Here is an 18,238-nt window from a genome sequence, read left to right as displayed (position 1 = left end):
TCATCACTCTGCACTTCAGCCTTACAGGGTTGCATAAATTCCCTGGGCACCCCTATTACTATCTATTAAATAGAGTTGTTTCACAAGAAGAGCAGCACATAGTACTGCAGAGTTCTCACCGTACACATTTTAGAAACAACAGGGTCAGGCAAATGACCAGTACTAATATGTACCTTAATATCAGTGCCATATCAATGCTCCTTGGAAACGCTTCACTCTCTGATACAGAAGACACAGATTCACTCCTCATTGAAGGCATTATTTCCAGATACTCGTTTGGCACTGTAATAGTTCTTACTGTGCTGATGTCTCTGGTGGGATTAGCTACAGTACTTGGAAATATGCTTGTTATTCTGGCATTTCTAGTTGACAAGAATCTCAGAAAACACAGCTATTATTTTCTTTTAAATCTGGCTGTCTGTGATCTGCTTGTTGGTAAGTTGTTACAGCTCACCATTAAGAAATATCTGTAAATGTCTATTTTTCCATTCGTTCACTGAAGCATGTTACTTTTGTTTTGGACTTTATGGTTGATTTGTTTTATAATGATTTGAAATAGCAGGTAGAATTCAATGACAGATATGAAGGTAGTTTGAAAAATTTGCTATAAAAGTATGTTAAACAATGTATTGTATATACTCGAATATAAGACGATCCAAATAAAAGTTGAGGTGCCCTTCCCCCCAAAAAAAGAGGAAAAAGGTTGACTCAAATATAAGCCAAGGTTTTAAAAAAAATATTCATGTGCCCTGCCCTACCAGGATTTGCACCCAGCCCCCCTCACTCTCTGTCCTGCCAGGTGCTCCCTGCCAGGCTCTGCACCCAGTCCCACCTCTCTTCCCTGTACACTGTCCCCTTTCTTTCCCAATGTCCTGCAGGCCTCCAATCTCCACTGAGCCTGCCATATGACCTGGTGGTCTAGTGGTAGGCCGGGACAGGAGGCATCCCTCCCGTCTCCTGTCCTGGCTGAGTTTGACAATTTTTTTACCTCACTCTCACCTCCCCCCGTGTACCTTTTTGAATCCCTGGTGGTCCAGCAGTGTACCGGGCAGGAGCAAGTGTTCTGTGCTCCTGCCTCATGCTAAGCCCCTCCCTGAATGGATGCCTCGAGTTCTCACGGCCCAGTGGTATACCGGGTATGATCAAACTTTTTGTGCTCCTGCTCAGCCCTGAGCCGCTCCCTGAATGACTGCTACCAGTTCTCACGAGTCCTGCGAGAACTGGTGGCAGCCATTTAATGAATGTCTTTGCGCTGGACAGGAGTGCAAAAAGCTCACTCCTGTCTGGTACACCACTGGACCACAAGAACCTGCAGCAGCCATTCAGAGGGGCTCAGTGTGGCGCAGAAGCATGGAAAGCTCGCTCCTACCCAGTACACTGCTGGACCACCAGGGATTCAAAAAGGTACATGGAGGGAGGCGGGAGGGAGGTTAAAAAATTGTCAGAGTTGGCCGGGACAGGAGATGGGAGGGATCCTTCCTGTCCCAGCCCATCAGGTCATACTTCAGACCGATGGAGTCCTGCAACAAGTCAGGGAGAGGGGTGGTGTGCGCTGACCCAAATATAAGATGAGACCCCTATTTTGTATAGCTCTCGATGGAGACTAATTTGTTTAACTTGCTTTTATACCCAGCTTTCAAACCACCCTTGTATGTCTATTCCTATGTATGTATAAAACCTGCTTCATTCTCTGCTCTGACAGAGGGACATAGCAAGGACCATGATGCACCTCCTAGGAATCCTAGGTTCTTCAGATAGGTGGGAATACTGACCACAGGGTCCTTAGACCTCTGGATATTTTCTCAACCTCCAAAAAGTAAGAGACACAGATTTTGGTTTGTTTGAAAAATAAAACTTTAATGGGGTTCTTCTAAAATGCTAATTAGAGAATAACATGGGGACAAATTTTTCTCTGTCCTTGCGAATTATTTTCCTGTCCATGCCCTATTCCTGCAAGCTCTGTCCTCATCTGCACAACCTCAAACACTTTAAAATCATAAGTGTTCGAGACTTGTGCGGTTAAAGCAGAGTTTACAGGAATGGGGCAGGGACAGCAACAAAACTTGTGGGAATGGGACAGGAAAATTGAGTTCCTGTGGGGACAGGAACAAATTTGTGCCTGTGTCATTCTCTAATATGTCATTGACAAAATATGGATCTTTTCACAGAAATATAGTTTATCAGCAATCAGTAGCAAAGGTTTTCCTCTGGATTTCAAACTCCCACTAGAATACTTTTTAGAAACCTTAAAGGCTATTGACTTCCTTTGTTGGTATCTGAATCCAAACTTGTTCCTCCTTCTCCTTTGATAATCTAGGTCAGCTTTGCACTAGAATGAGAATCTTCTCAAGCCAGTGATTTTTCTTCTTCAGCTAGACTTAGAAGAAATTATTTTTACAGTTATTGTGTTACAGAACCTCCTCTACAGTACAACCCACATATCCAGGAGTTTGAACCACTCCACTTTTCTCAGCAGATTGGTTTGCAGTCACCACTGGAACAAGGAGGATGGGAAATACTACCTTTTACTAGAAATCAGTAAAAGATTCCTTCATAGAGCTGCTTATGGCTACTTCAATCCTTCTATCTTCAGATTTCCAGATGACTTTGGACTCTGAATTCACTAAATCATAGATATTTTCCATTGTGAATCATCTGAAAAACTAAATCAACTTCTTTCTGACAGGGCTATGGGTCTGTAGAGCTACGCCTCACCAGTAAGGGGACAGGACTATTAGAACCCTTTGCATTAGAGTTTCTCTCCTAAAACCTCTGGAATGCAACTATTTCAGTTTCTTGAGATTTTCTCAGGCCTTAGAACTGCTCAGAAATTGGGCTTTTTTTTCCAATAAAGATTTTTCCCTGCAGTCTCAGAATGGGAAAAAGTCCTTTCTGAATATGGTCCACATTTGGGTGAACCTTTGGAGTCCTGGCTTATCATTTTAATGTAGACCTGGTTGCTATTTTCTGAGTCATTCCTAAATCACTAGAAGCTTTATACAAGCAAAGAAGGTGGGATTTTCATGAGTCTTCACTAGTATTAATATTTCCAGTGCTGGGAATATAAAGCATTTGGGTTCTGAGTTCAAGTCATGTTAAGATCAATGGTCACAGAAGGATAGGATCCCACTATGAAGGTTTCATCATGTTAGTATTTAACTCCATGCACATTCTAAAGCACGCAAAAGTGCAGTACACCATATTCTTGTTATGCTCTAATATTTCAGCTGATGTACGAGCTCTTGTTTGCAAAAATAAAACATATTTTATTTGTTGTAAAGGTTCCTTCTCTGTGCCTTGGTACATACCTTACACACTAACTGGAAGATGGACTATTGGAAGGGGTGTCTGTAAATTTTGGCTCACTTTGGATTCTACTGTATGCCTAGCTTCAGTCTATAGCATTCTGTTCCTCAGTTATGACCGATATTTCTCAGTTACTAAAGCTGTAAGTATATAACTTTCATTACTTTAAACACTGCTTATCCCTATGTAAGCATAATGGAAACTTACACTCCAATTTCCAATACATTCTCACTCTCTTCACATCCTCACCGGTATCTTCCAAATCATACCCTCTTTTCATACCCTATAGCAGTTTCCTTTCACATCTCTCACACATAGCCCCCATATACACCCCCTTGTAGTCACACATACCTACTTCTTGGGCCCGATCCTATTCAACATCTTCATAAGTGACTAGGCTGAGGGGCTTCGAGGTAAAATAGTGCTATTCGCCGATGACGCCAAACTATGCAATGTAGTAGGCAAGAACACAACAGACAAAAGCACAGTGCCAGAGCGAAACTCAATGCCCGACAGTATGGTGCACGACCTACTCCTACTGGAGCACTGGTCCAGGACCTGGCAACTAAGTTTCAATACCGAAAAATGTAAAGTCATGCACCTTGGCAGCCAAAATCCATGCAAGACTTAATGGTGAGATCCTAGCGAGGACTGTAGCAGAACGTGACTTAGGGGTGATCATCAGTGAGGACATGAAGACTGCCAAGCAAGTGGAGAAAGCTTCATCTAAGGCTAGATAAATCATAGGTTGTATACATAGGAGTTTCGTCAGCCGTAAGCCCGAAGTCATTATGCCATTGTATAGATCCATGGTGAGACCCCATCTGGAATACTGTGTACAATTCTGGAGGCCGTATTACCGCAAAGATGTGCTGAGACTTGAGTCATTCCAGCGAATGGCAACCTGGATGGTCTCGGTACTCAAGGATCTCCCGTATGAGGAATGGCTGAAAAAATTGTACCTATACTCACTCGAGGAACGAAGAGAGAGGGGAGACATGATCGAGACGTTCAAATATCTCACGGGCTGTATCGAGATGGAAGAGGATATCTTCTTTTTCAAAGGCCCCACGGCAACAAGAGGGCATCCGTGGAAAATCAGGGGCGGGAAACTACACGGTGACACCAGGAAATACTTCTTCACCGAAAGGGTGGTTGATCGCTGGAATAATCTTCCACTACAGGTAATCGAGGCCAGCAGCGTGCCTGATTTTAAGACAAAATGGGATCATCACGTGGGATCTCTTCACAGAGAAAGGTAGGGGAGGGTTATTGGGGTGGGCAGTCTTGATGGGCCGTGGCCCTTATCTGACGTCTATTTCTATGTTTCTAAACCAGCCACATTATGGGGTCCTTTTATCAAGCTGCGATAGGGGTTTAACATGCGTAATACCGCGCGTTAAACCACCTGCTGCGCTAGCCGCTAATGCATGTATTGAGCAGGCGTTAGTTTTTTAGCTGGACACGGTGTTTAGCGCGTGATGAAATGTCCGACACGCTAACCCCACTTATGTGGCTTGATAAAAGGACCTTATATCTTTTGCTTTCATTTCCCCGTATTCTCTCTCCCACCCCCATAATCTGCATGTCCTTCCCACATAATTCTCTTTCTCACTTATTCCCTCCACACAAACACCCTCACTCTTACAGCCTAAGCCATCCTGTGGACACACTCAAATCTCCCCTCCCACACAGACACATATACAGTACATACAGCCCGGTCTTCACACTGTAGGCAGATTTATGGGTATAACTAATTAATGCAACATAAACAAGTCACATGCAAATCTCATTTCTAGGATATCCCATAACTGCTCCCAAGGATTTGGATTTTTGCCAACTTATACGAGTACAGAAACCAATGCTATATGAAATATTTTATTATAGATATGAAAATATAATTCACAAGCCAGCAGTAAATAGTAAGGGGTTCATAATAAAAAAAAACAAATGTCTAAAAAGTGTCCTAAATTGGCCCAGGCGCCTCAGGCCCCACATGTGGGTGGGGTTTCTGCCGCCTGGGCCAATCCTGCCCCATTCTGGACCCGGCTGGCCTGCCGGAAGGGCGGGCTTGGCACCCGTCCGTTTGGCCAACATTAAAGGTACAGGGAAGGGGGGTGGGGGTGGAGGGGTCGTGGGGTCGGCCTGGGGGGGGTCGCGGGTCAGTGGGGGGGGGCGATCGGGGGTTCTGGGGGGGTGGTCGTTGGGGGAGAGGGGTTGTGTCGAGGGCAGGAGGGCCTGGGATCCCTCCTGCCTGTATTGTAGTAGGGGGTGGGGGGACCAAGAGGGCTTGGGCTCCCTCCTGGCCCGTTCATGTAGGTGGGGGGGGGGGGGGTCGCCGGGGCCAGGAGAGGTTGATCTCTCTCCTGGCCCATTGTATCGTTGGGGGGGGGGGGGGGGGGGGTCGCCGGGGCCAGGAGAGCTTGGGCTCTCTCCTGGCCCGTTGTGTTAGATGGTGGGGGGTCACAGGGGCCAGGAGGGCTTGGGCTCCCTCCTGGCCATATCGAGTCGGGGGGGAGGCACGATTGCCAGGGCAAGAGGGCTTGGGCTCCCTCTTGCTCCAATATCGTCGGGGGTGCCGCGGCTGCCACGGGACAAGAGGGCTTGGGCTCCCTGTTGCCCCGATGTTGGCGGGGGGGGGGGGGGGTCGCGGTTCAACGGGGCAAGGGGGCTTGGGCTCCCTCTTGCCCCGGTGTTGTCGGGGGGGGGGGGGGGGATTTGCGGTTCGACGTGGCAGGAGGGCTTGAGCACCCTCCTGCCTGGATCGTTGTGTGTGTGTGTGGGGATTCTGTAACTGGTGTTTGTTTTTGACAGACACCGGTTACAGAATCCAGCTTTTAGGCGAAGGACTGGCTCCTCCTTCGCCTGAAAGCCCTTCTTTTGGACGTTTGGGGCTTAGGCAGTTTTTTGGTTCATTATGGGCAAAAAGTGTAGATGTCGTTGGGGTGTACTTGTAGACGTAGTGGTGATCTGGGCGTTTAGCAGAGGCAGGCCATAATCAAAACAAGGACGTTTGTTTTGGTTATAGACACTTTCCCTGCTTCTGCTTTGAACGTTTAAGGACTTAGGCCAAAAAGGGACTTAGATGGTTTTTTTTGATTATGCTCCTCCACCTAATTATTGTTCACAATATATCTGAATACATACATATATTTCAGCACACAATTATTACGCAGTAATCACTAAGTAAATTAGTAAATATGACTAATTCTTACATACAAGTATAATTCCTTACAATACTAAGTCCTTATAATAGCAGCAATCTATTATAGCTTATCACCAAGGGGACCTAACATTCCTATCCGTAACCAATACAATTCTATCTAGCCCAGCTGAAAGAAGAGATAATTCCTTTTCTCACCCTTTAGATTATGCCTCAGCAGATCCGGGAGATGGAATTCTTCTGTTTCCTCAGCGTAGCAGATGATAGAACGTCTTCTGGTCAGAAAAGTCCACTTGTCATTGGAAAAAGCTGTAATATATATTAGCTAGAGTTCCTTTTGTGATAGAAACCAGATCTGTTTAAAAGACAGTTCTGCGTCTTCACTCTCGTCCGAGAGCAGGTCACAAGAGGTAACTTTTATCAGTTCTTATTGTTACAGTGTAGGGTCCAGAGAAACCTAAGTTTAGATCCAAGCTCCCTCACTTCCAAACATAGTCTAAATCCCCACAAACATATTTCTCCTTAGGTCGTGTCAGATGACCCTCCAGGACCAATCCAAGTAGAACAGCAAAAATGAATAGTCTTTTCTTGTGCAGAGGCCTTGGAAGGCGCCATAGATGATAAGCACAGAAACACAGATCATAACATAGTTCATAACTCCTCCAGGTTCACAGGAGCTGGGCATATATGAAAAGGCAGATGTCCTTGACTGGAAACACACAGTTCTTGTAAACACATCCAGAATGCATCAGGCAGCAACGATGGTTCATGAGGAAAGATGATTCAGGCTTGTTTGACATGAGTGAGGCCTAACCTTAGGTGTGAGGCCTTAAGTGTTAGTCAAGAATCACCCCTACAACACCATGTGCCACTCTACAGAGATGCAATTTACTACATCTTTTCTACCAAGTCCTCTACACAAACATGTACGAGTCTGTCAAAAAAGGAGGTAAAATGCACCATTTTGACCCATTGTAACTGTGCATTTTCCAACTTGTTTTCCTTTCCAAATTGCCACATTTTAGAGTAGTGTTTCTCAACTTGGTCCTGGAATACCCCCTTGCCAGTCAGGTTTTCAGGATCTCCACATTGAATGTACATAAACTTGATTTGCATACACTGCCTCCATTATATGTACATGTCTTTCATGCAGATTCATTGTGGATATCTTGAAAACTTGACTGGCAAGGGGGTACTCCAGGACCGAGTTGAGAAACACTGTTTTAGAGATTAACAGTACATAGAATGAATCAGTTTCTCATTTTCTGTAATTGTGCGCAATGTTCTCTCCCTTGTTCCTACTGTTGTGTGCTGCAGCAATCTTGCAGGGTAGGTAGGTAGGTAGGTCTCCTCAAAGTTCAGAAGAACCTGCTCGTTTACCTGATTGATGGAAACCAGAAAATTACCGTAGCACACTGATGGGCAGGAGCACAGGCTGTGTCCTGAACAGTTTAGAGGGAATGCTGACTGTGAGTTAATTCTGTGTTGTTTCCTTTTGTGCATTTAATATTCAGTACTTATTAAAGGCACTGAAGGAGCTTTGAAGTATGAATGTGACAGCCCTCATTAATAATCTCATCACTGTTCTCTTTTAGGTCACCTACAGGATGCAACAAGGAACAAAGAAAGCGTCATGTTATACCCTTTTAAGAATAGCGGTTTTGTGGATCCTCTCCTACCTTCTCTATGGGCCAGCAATTGAATTTTGGGAGGGTTTTGTAGGAGAGAGTAGAGTTCCCGAGGGTGTATGTACCTATGAATTTGACAATGCCTGGAATTTCTTGCTCACAACGTCCATTCTTGATTTCTATTCTCCGTTCCTTTGTGTTCTCTATTTCAATCTACGCATCTATTCAAATATCAGAAAGCGAAACAAAAACAGATTGAAGAGCCAGCAAAGTGTTACTACAAATGAAAGCATCCCTGCTGCCTGTGGAAAAGAAAAGGATGAGAGCAGAAACAATGATGCCCACATTTCTTGCTTTACAGCTGAAGGACAAGTGTTTGTATCCGCAATATCTCATTCTTCTAATTCAGTTGTGGTGGGAAGAAGGTTGAATGACTTAGCCAAAACAGAAACAAACAACTCTCCAAATATTAGAAAAAAGAGTGCGGATGTGCCTTTGAATACCATGCAATATGTAAAATTAAAAAGAGATAATAAAATCGCAAGGTATCTTACAATTCTTGTGTGCATATATGGTATTTGCTGGGCACCATACACACTCCTTAAGAGTATCCGTGGATTTTGCCAAGGGTTTTGCTTAGAACCATACTGGTATGATATTACATTGTGGCTCTTATGGATAAATTCCTCCATTAATCCTGTTTTATATCCTTTATGCCATAAGAAAATTAAGAAAGCATTCCTAAAGATTCTATCCTATACAAGAACAATTCTATGCTTCTAATCACACTTTTGAATTTGATAGTTCCGTAGACCCAATATGATAGTTCCGTAGGCAAAGTGACTGATTTTTTTTTTTTTACATTTTGCACATGTTTTCAGCATGGAAAGGGAGATGAACTAGTATATTATTTAGAAATTATTTTATCATTAAAAAAAAACTTTTTTTAAAAAGCAATATTACTGCTTAGACAATATACTATATAATTCCTGTTACTGACCATGCTAGGAAGACTATACCACCCATGTAAGTATATCTTCCTGCAGTAGCATAGTTACGAAACTTAGAAACATGATGGTAGATACAGGTCAAAAGGCCTATTTAGTCTGCCCATCCACAGCATCCACTATGTTCTGAGATTCCACGTGCCTGCCCCATGCTTTCTTGAATTCAGACACTGTCTTTTTCTCCACCTCTCTACTGGGAAACAATTCCATGCATTTACCACTTTTTCTGTAAAAAAAATGTTTTCTAAGATTACTCCTGAGCTTATCCTCTCTCAGTGGCGTACCTAGGGTATGTGGCATCCGGGGCCCATCATTTTTTGACACCCCCCCTATGTAAAAAAATATTTTTTGTAATGACCATGAAACGGAAAAAATGGTCAGAATAGAAACAGGCAGTGAAAATTTTCTTATATTCCAAACATAACATAACATAAATTATGTCTGAATTGTCATGACATCAGAAGTACATATGGAGTAGTTGCAGGTGATGCTTGGGACAGTTCTGATTGTGTTAGTTCGGTTTTATGTGTTTTTTGAATAGAAGGGTTTTTATTTCTTTTTGAAGGTTTTGCAGTCTGTGGTCGAGGTCAATAGGTTGTAGAGTTGGGGGTCGAGTGTTGCGGCTCGAATGGCTAGGAGGTTGTCGAACAGTTTTTTCTTTTGACGTTTTTGGTTGGAGGGTGTGTGAATGGTGTGCGAGTTCTCCTATGTCTGTTTGAGGTGGATTGAATTATTTAGCTGAAGAAATTAGTTACCCCCTCATCCCACACACATTAATTCTCTTCCATTTTTGTTCCCATTATAAAAAACACTGATAAGTTCCCAGAAAAAAAATACATTAAAATAAGAAGTGAAAACAAAGGCCCCTACAGATGAGAACATAACATAAGAATAGCCTAACTGGGTCAGACCAATGGTCCATCATGCCCAGTAGCCCATTCTCATGGTAGCCAATCCTGGACACTAATACCTGGTCAAAACCCAAAGAGTAGCAACATTCCATGCTACCGATCCAGGGCAAGCAGACACTTCCCCCATGTCTTAATAACAGATTATGGACTTTTCCTCCAGGAATTTGTCCAAATCTTTCTTAAAACCAGCTACACTATCTGCTTTTACCATAACTTCTGGCCACTTCATTTTTAAGTTTAGATCTTTCCTTTCAAACAGAGACCTTGCTAGATGTCAAATACAGCACAAGGTAACTTCACATGGACTTAGCTGTGCAGGAAATGTGAATCTCCTCATACACCTACCATATAATGCAAAAATGTGCAAAGGTCTGTTTTTTTCTTTCGATCACTACATAGCCTAATGCCACACAAGCAGCGCTGTTACAAACATATTCTGTAGGTCAATGCTAAGGACAACAAAGTTTCCTTCCTTGGACCAGAAGGAGATACTGATAAACCACTGGAAGAAATTCCAAAACAACACCCAAAGACCCACTTAGTGTGTGAACCAGTTGAATGGAGTGGACTAACTGGGGGGTGGAAATGGGCCCGGAGTTTGCTCAGCAGAATTTCCCAGACCACCTCTTCCTCTCAACACATTGACACGCTGCCACCACCACACTAGGAACACCTCACTGGGTAGGCCAGCTATGCTATAAACTTTATAAAACACATTATTATATTTTCTTATAAAGCACATATTTTACTCCTATCCGAAGATCACTGATTGCAAATACAGGACCTTTCTGGACAGAACTTTTAAGTTTCAAGCTGGTAGACAGCAATCCTGGTTAGGCAACTTCATTGATAAAGCCAGATCGACCTACGGCGCTTTCCGGAAAGAAATTAAGACCGCTCTGTTCAATAGATTTATTACCTAGTTAGACAACTCCCTCCTTTTTTAAACCTAATACTCATCATGTTGATACTGTGTAGTCTCTCTAATTGTACCTGTATTCACTGAACGTTCAGTGATTTCCTCACGAACTGTACTCTGAAATTCGTTGGCTATCCAGCCTCCTTCACTGTCACATGTTAATATTATATTGTAACATACAAATATTATAATTCTTACTATTCTGTACTCTATAATCACTGACTGCTCAGTGACATCTTTCCCTATTTGTACACTGTAATTCGCTGATTGTACAGCTCTCTTCACTGTGTACCGCCTAGATGTCGCAAGATTATGGCGGTATAGAAAAAATAAAGTTATTATTATTAGTAGTAGTAGTAGTATCAAAATTATCATGCTTTTCTCCATGATAGTTGCTCCGCTCCACAAATTCTCATTCTTAACTGTAAGATCCAAAAGAGCAACCTCCTCTAAGGGCTTATATGGACCCTATAACACAATGTTAAGGTTCCAGGAAGGGAAAGGGGAAGGTACCAGAGGGCACAACCACAGAGCCCCTTTAATGAACCAGGCAACATCTGGGTGAGGGGACAAGGAGCCACTTGCCCCCCGAGCTTGGAAACAGGAAAAAAGAAAGTCCTCCTATCTGCATTTTCAGAGAATTTAGAGATCCTTTTGAAGCCCTTCCTGCAAAAAAGTCCAGGACTACCGAAAATGGAGCTTGCAAGTGCTCTATATGGTTCCGTAACTAAAGCGAGAACAATTGCGTGCTGCCATTTCCAGTTTGCCGGTAGCATTCTAAGGGGGTGGGGGGTGGAACCCTCCCAGTACACTTGTAACTAGTCATGCTTCCGTTGGGGGGGGGGGATTGGGAGGGGAACCCCCAATACACTGAAAACCTAGGTTCTCTTGCTGTTCGGGAGTTTTCAGTGTAGTGGAGTGGGGGTTCCCTCTCCACACACCCCCAGCGGGAGCGCGAGCATTTATAAGTATAGTGGGGGGTTCCCCCCCACATAACGCTACCAGTAAGCCAGTAAGCCGTAAAAGCACTGGAAATGATGGCATGCAATTTCCCTACGTGCAGGTGTTGATGTGCAATTGTCGGCGCTCCAATGACCTGTGTGCGATTGACGTGCCACCCTCTATATCCTTCACCGTACACCAGCACTGAAAAGAGTTCCAGGCCTTGGCATAGGCTGCTATCGTAGATGGCTTCTTAGCTCTGAGCAATGCAATGACCACATCTGAATAACTCTTGATTGTCAGGGCTGCCCACTCAAGAGCCATGTCATAAGCACAAAGTGTTCTGGATTTTCTATAGGAACCAGTCTTGAGTGAGAATATCCACTTGGACCAGCAGTCTGTGGCCTTAGTCCCTCTGGAGACAGACTAGGTCTGCATACCATGGTCTGCAAGGCCAATTGAGTGCTACCAGATCAACCAATATGGGATGGATCACAATCCTGTGGATGATTTCACCAATCATGGGGAATGGGGGAAACACGTACAAGAACTCATTCTCCAGCCATGATGGGACTAACACATCCAATCCTTCTCTTCCAAGCTCGTATCTGGGGCTGTAAAAGTGAGGCGTCTTGGTGTTCACTGCTGAGGCCATCAGTTCCATCTGTGGCGGCCCCCACCGCTGAACTATGACATCGAACACCTGTGGAGACAGTGACTATTCCTTCAGGTCAAGAGACTGCCACCTGAGAAAGTCAGCCTGCGCATTTTCCACTCCTGCCACATGCCCGGTTGAGAGAGCCTGCAGGAGAGCTTTTGTCCACCGGAAGAAGAGCTGATCTTCTAGGTGCAATTGGGCACTTCTGGTGTCTCCTTGCCTATTGACATATGTTGACATATGCTACTGCTGTTACATTGTCTGAAAAGATTTTTACTGCCTTGCCTTACAGATATTTTTCAAGTGCCAGAAGTGCTAGATGAATGGTTCTGAGCTCTAGGCGATTTATGGACCACTTTTGCTGAGCATCTATTGCAATGAACCTTCCAACTGTAAAGGCTGGCATCAGTTGTTAGTATCTCCCAGGAGGAGATGCGAAGAGGCATGCCCCTAGAAAGGTCAGCTGTCTGCAGCTACCACCACAGGCTGCTCTTCGTTGTAGGCAGCCAGCTGAGCAGCTGATGTAGCAAGTCCGTCTGAGGGTACCAGTGAGAAAGAAGTCTTGGAAGGGTCTCATGTGCGCTCTGATCCATGAAACTACCTCTATTGTTGCCACCATAGACCCCAGCACCTGAAGATAATGCCACGCTGTGAGAGCTGGCTTCTGTAGTAGCTCCAAAATCTGCTTCTGGAGCTTCAGTCTGCATGGCTCTGAAAGAAACACTTGGCCCATGGCCATGTTGAACAAGACTCTCAGGTGCTCCAGGTGCTGAGTCGGTTCCAGCTTTCTTGAAGTTGACTATCCAGCCTAAGTCTTTGAGGAATTGCGCCACTCTCGAAACCACCAGCTCACCTTCTTCCTTGGATGAAGTTCTGATGGGCCAATCATCCAAATATGGCTGCACCTGAATCCCAGCTTTGCGGAGGTGCACTGCCACCACCATCACCTTGGTAAAGGTGTGAAGTGCTGTGGCCAGGCCAACGTGGGAGTGTGAAGAACTGGAAGAGTTGCTCCAGAACATGATATCACAAGTACCTACTGTGGGCTGGAAGATGGGAATGTGAAGATAGGCTCCATCAAATCGAGGGAGGGGAAACATTCCCCTGGTGCCACTGCTGCTATGAGCGACTGCATGGTCTCTATGTGGAAGTGTGGTACCTTCAGTGCCACATTAGAAACATAGAAACATAGAAGATGACGGCAGAAAAGGGCCATGGCCCATCAAGTCTGCCCACTCTAACGACCCCACCCCCTTGATTTTACCCCCTAGAGATACCACATGTGTATCCCATTTCCATTGTTACCCCTCTAGAGATCCCACATGTGTATCCCATTTCCTTTTAAAATCTGTCACGCTGCTGGCCTCAATCACCTGAAATGGAAGTTCATTCCAACGATCGACCACCCTTTCGGTGAAGAAGAACTTCCTGGTGTTGCCATGAAATTTCCCACCCCTGATTTTCAGCGGATACCCTCTTGTGGCCGAGGGATCTTTAAGAAAGAAGATATCATCCTCCACCTCAATACAGCCCGTGATATATTTAAATGTCTCTATCATGTCTCCTTTCTCTCTATGTTCCTCGAGTGAGTATAGCTGCAATTTATTCAGCCTTTCCTCATATGGGAGGTCTTTGAGTCCCGAGACCATCCTGGTGGCCATTCGTTGAACCGACTCAACTCTCAGCACATCTTTTTGGTAATGTGGCCTCCAGAATTATACACAATATTCCAGATGAGGCCTCACCATGGATATGTACAACGGCATTATAACTTCGGGCTTCCGGCTGATAAAACTTCTACAGATACAACCCATCATTTGTCTTGCCTTTGATGAAGCCTTCTCCACTTGATTGGCAGTCTTCATGTCTTCGCTAATGATCACCCCCTTGAGGTCCAGAATTAGCCTCCAATTGTCAGAGTCTTTCTTTGGCACAATGAAATATATGGAGTATCTGCCCGAGCATGATTCTGTGTCCAGGATCAGCTCTACTGCCTGAAGAGCCTGTAGCCTTTGTACCATAGCCCAACTTTGAGGCCTCTCGTCAGCTGGCTGGCCAGAGAATTTACAAAGTGGTCTGGTAGGGGGGCACAGAACTCAATTTTATACCTCTCCCGGACAACATCCAAAACCCAGTGGTCTGCACCAAGCTGAGACAATAACTAAAATGCCAACAATCTGCCCACTCTCTGGGGGAGCACAGCCCTTGTTCTGGTATCATTGTGCTTTCTTAGGGGCTGGTGAGGTACAGAAGCCTGAGGCTTGCTGTATCCTGCCTCTGCTTAATCTCTGATGTGGTCCACGAAGGGGTCTCTGCATTGTTTGGTCTCCCATATATGCACAAAATCTTTGGGAGTGTCAAAAATTGCCCTGTCCTGAACTCTGGGTCGTTCAGGGTCTGATGTCTGGTAAGGACTTGGGGGAACAGTTTTCCACACTGGCCATCAGGTCATCTAGGTCCTTGCCAAATAGCAGGACCCAACACAGGTGGTAAAGCACACCTGAACCAATAGCCAATCGCAAAAAGGAAGCAGAAGGCCCCAAAGCACTTTTATCAGAAGTGACAGCCCATTTCAGCCCTCAGACATGGCCCCTCCCATCATGCCAGCAATTCCAGCCCCTTCAACCACTACAGGGGGTTACATGTGAAGCTCACATTCAGCCCTGACTAACTGCATGTCAATATGCAGAGCAGGCCTAGCCCCAGTCCTGAGGCCAGTGACAAAACCCAGCGCAAGGAAGCAATTCTCACTTGATGAATGACAGAACCATAAGGAAATTGCTGTGACAGTCTCATGAGGCACAGCAAAGCTGAGTGAGCTAGCTCCTGCTGATGCCACAGTCGGTCCTCCACACATTCTCAATGCCTCTCCAATCCCCACTACAAATCCTTTTTCAAAACCAAACAATCCTCAGTGCTGCCACTGTCTCCCTCCCCTTCTGCTAAAACCCCACAGCGGTGCTTCCAGTCTAGGGCCAGCAACTGGTTAAAGTTTGTTTCTAGGATTGGGCCTGTACACCTTGCAATTATGAAACAGAAAAGCCTCCCATTAAGAGAGTTTCGTATACCTAATTTGTGCCCTGATACGTAATTTGCGCAGAAAATGTAAAAGCGAGGAAGCACCAATGACAACATATAAGCTTTTAACTGCAAAAACTGATTCCTCCTAATCTGAGAAAATATGTGCTTTGTGAGCACAAAAAGAAGTATTCCTTCTTAGAGAAATAACTCTAAATACACCAATTTTATCCAAATCTTTCACCAATAATGCTCCTAGAGGAAATCAGTCCCTTTAGATAGATCTTGTACCACCTTAGTTACACTTTTATTTATTTAATTTTTTATACCATTCTCCCAGAACGGTTTACATGCATTTATTCAGGTACTCAAGCAGTTTTCCCTCTCTGTCCCGGCGGGCTCACAATCTACCTAATGTACCTGGGACAATGGGGGGATTAAGTGACTTGCCCAAGGTCACAAGGAGAAGCGTGGGTTTGAACTAGTTTGTCACTGGGGAAGAATTGAAAGAAATATAATACAACTTGGAAATAAAAATAAACTCATAATTAGCCAGTTGCAGGATACCATTAAAAATAATTTAAATAAAACCAAAGGGGAAAGGAGGTGCAGTCTGGGAAAGCTTAAACATCAAGGATACAAACAAGCATAAGATATTGGAAATGATTCAACAACAGTATTCTATATGGTTTAAGTGAGAATGGGATTATTAACACCTCTGAAACTAAGGAGCCAGGGAACATGCCGATGAGAATATGAAAGTGTTTTTTTTTTTTTTAGTTCAGTCTAATCACTGAACGCAGGTGTCTGGATGCTATTTAAACAATCTTTTACTAGAAGAGAAGACAAGAGAGGGTAACCTCACTGAACACGTCGCTTCTCTGCTACGCTTATCAATATGGAGTTCGTCATTCACAGCAATGTGAACCTTACGGTTGCAATCTTGACAAACTTCTCTATCTCTGGAGGAAAAGACCAAGATCTACCCTTCAAAATCAGCATCGTTATAATTTTAGGTTTCCTTATGTCCATGTTGAGTTTAATAACGGTGCTAGGGAATACACTAGTCATTCTAGCTTTTGTTGTGGACAAGAACCTCAGAAATCACAGCTGTTACTTTCTTTTAAACTTAGCGGTCTGCGACATTCTTGTGGGTAAGTTAAAACATTAATATGATAATTTGTTTTAGTGATGCCAAGGTTGTGAAATGCTGATCTTTGTATGCCATGAATTCCAATTTTTACAAAAAATTAACTCTGGCAGCTATTACCCATATTAAGTTATTATTGTATAATACATGACTTTTATGGAAACCGCTTAGGCTTTATAAGCGGTATATCAAATAAAATAAACGTGAAACTACCTCTAACTGAATTTTGTGCGGGCCTATTTGCCCAGTTAGTTATCCATGCTTCAGCATGGAATATTGGCAACACCTGCAAAACTGTCATGTCCTTCCCAATTCTTCCTCAGATCATCCCAGCACTAATTGGATAGTGCTGTAGTGGTCTGCCCAGCTATTCAGTGGCGCTATCCAGATAAATGCAACTAAAAGCTGAATACGAGCTGGTCAACGGAACTTATCTAGGTAGTCTTTCTTACCCAGATAAGTCCCTCTGAATATTTGCCTGTTGATTAACTTGAGAAGCCCAGTTTCCACACTTTTATTTTTTAAACTCTATTTATTAAGTATCTCAAAAGCAAATTATATCACTTTTCCACATAATCACCCTGTTTTGCGATATATTTTTTCCAGTGTCCTACTAGCTTCTTACTGTCATCAGAAAAGAACGTTTTTGGTTGAGCGTGAAAATATGAAAGTGCAAAAACTTTTTGAAGAACCCTTGTATATTGGAGTTTCTCTCTCCTAGTTACTTATGGAATACTTTTGTTTTATTTGTACAAGGCAGTTACATATATTTGTTTTCTGCACCTTTAGAATCATTAAGAACATAAGAAACGCCTTCACCGGATCAGACCAAGGTCCATCTAGTCCGGCGATCCGCACACGCGGAGGCCCATTTAGGTGCTCCTTGTTGGAGACCCGGATTTCCCGTATCCCTCAATATGATTTGCAAGAAGGTGTGCATCCAACTTGCTTTTGAAACCCAGCACAGTATTCTCTGCCACCACCTCCTCCGGGAGAGCATTCCAAGCGCCTACCACTCTTTGTGTGAAACAGAACTCATGACATTTGTCCTGAACCTGCTGCTATTCAGTTTCAGGCTATGACCTCTTGTCCGTTCACATCTGAAAATGTCAGTAATGTTGCTTCCTGGTCAATTTGGTCAAATCCTTTTAATATTTTAAAAGTCTCTATCAGATCCCCACGCAGTCTTCTCTTTTCGAGGGTGAACAGTCCCAGTTTTCCGAGGCGTTCCTTGTAGCTTAAATTCTCCATGCCTTTGACTAGTTTCGTGGCTCGCCTCTGCACCCTCTCCAACAGAATTTTATCCTTCATAAGGTATGGAGACCAGTGTTGGACACAGTATTCTAAGTGTGGTCTGACCATTGTTCTGTGAAGTGGCATTGATGCTCATTTTCAAAGCAGATGGGATTTCCCTATGAGGACAGGCTAAAGCGGTTCTTCAGTCTGGAGAAAAGATGGCTCAGGGGAGATATGATAGAGGTCTATAAGGCGTGTGTCTGTCATTCTAGGCTACGAAATCAGAGCCTGACAGTCTTT

The 18,238-nt window shown here is 44.0% G+C and overlaps 2 protein-coding genes across 2 annotated transcripts in view; both read left to right on the top strand.

Moving 5' to 3' along the window:
• The first annotated feature begins 167 nt into the window (after window positions 1-167).
• On the top strand, window positions 168-12,857 carry LOC117354835 (histamine H3 receptor-like). The gene is made up of 4 exons (XM_033932806.1): window positions 168-435; window positions 3,282-3,448; window positions 8,065-8,642; window positions 12,827-12,857. Exons 1-4 carry the CDS (start codon window positions 168-170, stop codon window positions 12,855-12,857), a joined length of 1,044 nt encoding a protein of 347 aa, XP_033788697.1.
• Window positions 12,858-16,582: 3,725 nt separating this feature from the next.
• The window catches only part of LOC117354834 (histamine H3 receptor-like), a 35,410-nt gene continuing 33,754 nt past the window's right edge, over window positions 16,583-18,238 (top strand). The window contains exon 1 of the mRNA XM_033932805.1: window positions 16,583-16,706. Coding sequence (XP_033788696.1) covers window positions 16,583-16,706 — 124 coding nt within the window. The remainder of the gene's footprint in view (window positions 16,707-18,238) is intronic.

This window comes from Geotrypetes seraphini, chromosome 2 (genome assembly GCF_902459505.1).
Source record: "Geotrypetes seraphini chromosome 2, aGeoSer1.1, whole genome shotgun sequence".
In the NCBI taxonomy this organism is placed as follows: Eukaryota; Metazoa; Chordata; class Amphibia; order Gymnophiona; family Dermophiidae; genus Geotrypetes; species Geotrypetes seraphini.
The sequence above is the reverse complement of the archived record's forward strand: the minus strand, read 5'-3'. Positions and strand labels throughout refer to the sequence as shown.